The sequence below is a fragment of the Ahaetulla prasina genome, chromosome 3 (genome assembly GCF_028640845.1).
Source record: "Ahaetulla prasina isolate Xishuangbanna chromosome 3, ASM2864084v1, whole genome shotgun sequence".
NCBI lineage: Eukaryota > Metazoa > Chordata > Lepidosauria > Squamata > Colubridae > Ahaetulla > Ahaetulla prasina.
Window position 1 is genome coordinate 32,287,250 of NC_080541.1, and position 6,000 is coordinate 32,293,249.

The window sequence follows — 6,000 nt, forward strand, 5'->3', positions numbered from 1 at the left end:
ATCATCAAGCTATTTCATATCTGAACAGCTCATTCATAAACATTTGTAAAAGCTTTTTTAAAGATAGATCTGAAGGCCAATTATTCTTAGGCCAGAGATTTGATCTGAGTGCAAAGTTCTAGAAAAAGCTTCTGGAAATTTACAGGAGAAAATTAAGGTTTTACTACAAGATCACATATTTACTGAAGGTGAAACAGAGTGTGGAAGGGAATTTTATTCTGATCCTCTGAATATTACTAGATCTAACTGCATGTGCCTTTAATAATTTTAATGTAGCTCTAGTAAGCCAATTAACTTTCAGAAAAAAAATTAAATCAATTTCTTTCTTATTCTATGGTAAAAGGTAAAGGTTCCCCTCGCACATATGTGCTAGTCATTCCCGACTCTAGGGGGCGGTGCTCATCTCTGTTTCAAAGCCGAAGAGCCAGCGCTGTCCGAAGACGTCTCCGTGGTCATGTGACCGGCATGACTCAACGCCAAAGGCGCACGGAAGGCTATTACCTTCCTACCAAAGGTGGTCCCTATTTTTCCACTTGAATTTATTATGTGCTTTCGAACTGCTAGGTTGGCAGAAGCTGGGACAAGTAACGGGAGCTCACCCTGTTACATGGCATTAGGGATTCGAACCCCTGAACTGCGGACCTTTCGATCGACAAGCACAGCGTCTTAGCCACCGCGTCCCTTATTCTATGGTACAGAGCCTCTTTTATAGCTATGTAATGGTTCTACAAGATTCCTAAAATGTGCAGGTCTGTATATTAAATCAAAATGTTGTATTGAAACCTTATCCAATTTTAACCTCTTCAGATGTGTCGTAGTTCAACAAATCGGGAGACTTTGCAGTATAAAAGATAAAATTTGCCTTTTAAACATTCCCCACCCCCAAATGTCAATAAATACCGGTATATCAAGCATCAATCCATGATACAGCATTCCTGGCTTGAAAATGGTTTGATTTACACGATGTGAAAAACATACTTGTTGGCTCTCAAATAAATTTTGGAAAAATGCCATAGCTGGTTAATTTATAGAAAATTATTTTCCTCTAAATACAGGCAAGACGCTAACAAGATGTGATCCCATATGGGCTGACTTCTAATCTGTTGGACTTCCAGTTTATCTAGAATATATAGATCCCTTGAAGGAAGCAGGACATGAAAAAGAAAATGCAGAGTCCTTCAGGATATAAGGACATGTTGTGATATCAAAAGAAGTTCTAGAAGAAGGCATTGACAGACTATTTCTATGCTGTTGTTCAGAGACATGGAGATGGACAACATGTCTACAGTATTGGAATCCCTCATTCATCTCAGCCTTTTATTCTAATTAAAAATATGTTTCTTACAGATGCTAGGTTCACAAAAAATATGACAGTTACCAAAAGACCAAACATTGCTGTATTAAAATCTACACGCAGCCCAACCTTATACCCTTTGAGCGAGATGCTCAGTAGCATGTATAGAAAATTAAGCTTCATCTGTTGAGATCCGTATTCAAATGCTGACGTAACTGGGTACTCATTGGATGATCATGGGCCACATAATTCTTATAAGGGATAAAAGATGGCAATAAAAGTTTAACAGATAATACAGATGGAACAGACTAATTAATTGAGTGAACTCAGTCTGAGATAAAGAGGACAGGGAACAGCTGCTCTAAGGATGTACATTTTTAAGTCTCCTACGGAGAAGCCCTGGAACCTGGAAGGAGCTGCTTTTGATTGGATCATGTGTACCATGAGGATAAGTAAATCCACAATTACACTGCCATGACCTTCTGCTGCAATGCATAGAGCTGTTCTGACCTAGGCTCCCTTAACAAGCAGGAGGCAGGAATTATTGGCAAAACCTTTTTTATTTATACCTCTTTTATTTAATTACGTTCATTCACAAAGTTTGTCCAAACAGTTTTTCAAAGGAATATTTCTCAATACACCTTATCTCATTTGGCAAGCTGCCATGTAACTTGTTTCCAACCGCAGTACAAGACAAAACTTGGAACAGAGTCTCTCAGAGCCACGAAATGAATGGTTTCCTGCAAAAGCCCACTCCCTGTTCGTTCCTCTTTTATTTCCTATGGGAAGGGCCAATCACCTCCAAGGTGTGGCTCCCCCCCCCCAGTTGGCCCTGCTTTCTGAGTTGTTCTTGTCTTCTGGTAGCTCTGCACAGGCATGTACTGGGAACAGGCTCCAGCTGTTCATCTACCTTGCTGCTGTCTACCTTCTTCTCTGCCTCCAATGCAGAGCCCTCGTCCAAGCTTTTCTCAACCCCCAGGACTGGCCCAATTACCACCCCAACCTCCTCATTGTCTGACTCTGCTGCCAGCTCCGCTGGCCACTGGCATGCCACAACCAGAATCTCCTCCATCCACCTGCAACCAAGGCTCTTCTAAAATGTGCCACATTAAATTTTGATAAGTTATTCTTCCAGATGATTATCACCTCACTCTCTGCTATTCTTTAAATGAATATCAGATATGTGTCTATTTCCAGGTGTTTGAAGCTCAGACCTGGATCACTTTTGTGACTTTTTCAACCTCTGCTGCTAATTTTATACACACCTGCTAAGGAGGGTGGGGATAATAGTTTTAGCATGATTTATAATTAATTATTGATTTATTTATTAGCTTTATATCCTGCCTTTCACCCAGAATAGCTATTATATATATATATGTGTGTGTGTGTGTGTTTGTGTGTGTGTGTGTGTGTGTGTGTGTGTGTGTGTATGTATATACGTATATATGTAGGTCTTTGGTTGTTTGGGTTTTCTCCCGTGTAAAATTCGAAGTGTCTTGGTGACATTTCCATGAAGTCTCATTCGTCATCTTCAGGCTTCAGCTTCGTGCTTCTGGGAGCAAGAAGCACGAAGCTGAAGCCTGAAGATGACGAATGAGACATCGTTGAAACGTCGCCAAGACATTTCCAATTTTACATGGGAGAAAAGCCGAACAACCAAAGACCTACATACAAACACCCGTGAAAACCTCAGAAAACAAATACACACACACACACACACATGTGTGCCATGCTCTCTAAATGCTTCACCTAGAATATGTTATGGTCTCTCTATAAAGAGAGGAAGGAAACTACTGGTGGGGTTACAAATAGCAGCAGGAAGGGCATTACTGCATCTCAAAAAGAATTATGTTGCTAATGACTCTTTAGATGGTTAAGCTCTCCAGAAATAACCCCTCTTTTGAAAAGCAGCCTTAGCCGCTGAAGTCAGCATCCCCGCAGAAGTCTCGCTGAAAAGATGCAAGCGTCTGCTAGAAAGGGCAAGATGCCAATTTGCAAGGCAAGGAGCCAAGATATTGGAAACCAGCTGGAGTAGACAGGGAGAAGGAGGACAGAATAACAAAGGAGCGATGGAATCTGGCAAGCATCCTGGAGAAGGAGAGAAGGATGGAGAAACCTGCACCAAGTTCTGCTGCTAAGTAAAAGCTTAGAATTTACTCATGCATGAATGAGGCCTGCCAAGTGAAAGTAGGCTGCTTGGCCATCTTTTCCTGCTCCACAAGTACTTTTTTTTTTTTTTGAGGTCTTCTGGCTGCACCATAAACACAGCAGGATATTCAAGCAGAGTGGATTCCTTTCTTCAGATCTTTCAGGAAGAATCAGAATCCCTTTTCCAAAGCAAAAACAATACAAAGAGGCATACTTGCTCCCTGGCTTCCTTTGTGCTCTTCTAATGAATTGGGGTCAGATGTGCCAGACTGAGACCTCCCTCCCTCTTCCCCCTCCCCTCCCCTCCCCTCTCATCTCTATATCTCTCATTTCTATCTCTATCCATCCATAGTTAACTGAACCAGGCATAATTCAGTGTAGCACACTGAATAAAAGGGGGCTATAATTTAACAAAGACAAAGGCATTATTCAGCTCACAACAAACTAAATACATTAGTCTAAAAAGCTTGGCTAGCTGGGGGCTGATTGTCCTGGAATTTCATCCCTGAGGGTATGTATCCATGGGTGAGGTACAGGACTACCAGATCTGGGCTGCAAAAAGAGCTTTTGGCTACCAATGAAAGGGTTGGTCAGGGTTTTTGCAGTCCAAAGTAGCAGTGGCTCTTTCCACACACACCCCTCACCAACTAATACAGTAACAGTAATAGGGTGGGAAGGGACCCTGGAGGTCATCTAGTCCAACGCCCTGCTCACGCAGGAGACCTGTACCAGGGATTTGAACCACCGAACTGCCGACCTTATTGACAAGCTCAGTGTCTTAGCCACTGAGCCACCTAGTCAGGGAGAGATGGGAGGGGAGTCATTTTTCCTGGGCAGGGCAGCAAAGAGGATCAGGTTCAAGAAAAAAAAGGAGAAGAAGAGTCCAAGATAAAAGAGATGAAGTTCGAGAGAAGATGAGCCAGGATTCACTGGATCCAATTCACCACTGCCCCTGCTTATCTAGAGAAAAAGCAGAAGCAGCTGGTGAGGGTCTCCATTTGTGGTCAGCACCACAAAGACTCGGGCTGAAGACCGGATGGTGGGGGTGGGGCTGGGGATCCCCAGCCTCTGGTTTTCTGAGGAGGGGAACCTGGCTCAGCCCAGTTCACCAGAGGAAGAGCAGAGAGGAAGGCAGAGCGAACGAAACCCCATGCAGCCTGCTTTGCGAAAGTCCGATTCTGAGAGAAGGAATCCAACCATCCTGACCATTTTACTGCATTTCATCAAACCTACAGCGCAGCCCCAGAAGTGCAGAGTAATTCGGTCAGTCCTTTCATCAAAGGACAGAGACCTAGAGCAAGGGTTTCCAACCTTGGCAACTTTAAGCCCGGAGGACTTCAACTCCCAGAATCCCCCAGCCAGCAAAGCTGGCTGGGGGATACTGGGAGCTGAAGTCCTCCGGGCTTAAAGTTGCCAAGGTTGGAGACCCCTGACCTAGAAGATCGCTTGTCCTTCTTCCTTTGGCATCCTCGGGAGAACGAGACCATTTGCGTTGCGCCACTTCTCTGGTCTGGGGCGGGCTGGAGCCATGTGAGGGGGGGGGGCAGCAAGGGGAAGGGGCCATCCCAGGACGTGCGGTTCCAAGTCTCCCACCCACCTCCCTGCCCCCCCCCGCCCAAGAACAAGAGGGAACCAGCTCTGCTATAGGCCTCCTCGGCCCCCGAGCCCCCGCCGACCCTTACCAAATACCAGACGCCCAGGATTATGGTCCCAGTGCGGACGTGACAGCACAAGCAGCAGCTGTTGGAGTAGAACCGAGTCCAAGGAGAGCCCAGCATCTTCATCGTGTCTTTCCGAACCGCCTGCCGGGCCCTTTCGCAGCGATTCTCAAGCGCCAGGTTTCTTCCTAAGGACGCCGGAGAGCGAGAGAGAGCGAGAAGAGCCGCTCGGAGCCTTGGCCGGGGTTTGGAGGAGCAGAGTCTACCCGGCAGCAACACTTCCAGAGGAAAAGGCGAGGATGCAGCCAGCAGCGCCTTCTATCAGCTGGCGAGGCGGGTGGAGGTGGGGAACCCTCTGTTCCATTACGTCATCGGGCTTCCAGCCTTTGCCAAAGAGGAGGGGGCGGAGCCTTCGAACCCCGAGACCGGCTCAGCCAAAACGCCGGCAAACGTTCCCCAGGCGGAAGGATGAATGGGCCACGGGGAGGTCAGGCGGCGCCAGGGGGGGCATCTTAGGTAGGGAGCGGAGAAGCGCTGCAAAAAGGCTGCGAGCCTAGCCTCAAAGGCCGAGCTCTCTCTCGGCCTGGCGAGCGGGCAATGGCTTCCAAAAGAGCGGTGCGGTTTCTAAGTAGGTTACTCTCCAAAGCACCAGAGGGCAGGACGAAGAAAACAAATGGTTGGGAACCGATCAAAGAGAGAAGCAAGGTGGAATTAAGGAGAAATTTCCTAACCAGGGAGGACAATTAACCCAATGGAACAGCTGGCCGTCAGAAATCGTGGATCCTTCCATCACTGGAGGTTTTTAAGAAGAGACTACTCTAGCTTTGCTGGCTGGAGGATTCTGGGAGTTGAAGTCCACCAGGCTTAAAGTTGCCAAGGTTGGAGACCCCTGGACTAGAA

General features: G+C 46.4%; 1 protein-coding gene across 1 annotated transcript in view; it reads right to left on the reverse strand.

Moving 5' to 3' along the window:
• Window positions 1-5,371, reverse strand: part of LAPTM4B (lysosomal protein transmembrane 4 beta) — a 46,543-nt gene extending 41,172 nt beyond the window's left edge. The window contains exon 1 of the mRNA XM_058175049.1: window positions 5,125-5,371. Coding sequence (XP_058031032.1) covers window positions 5,125-5,226 — 102 coding nt within the window. The 5' untranslated portion in view covers window positions 5,227-5,371. The remainder of the gene's footprint in view (window positions 1-5,124) is intronic.
• Window positions 5,372-6,000: the final 629 nt, after the last annotated feature.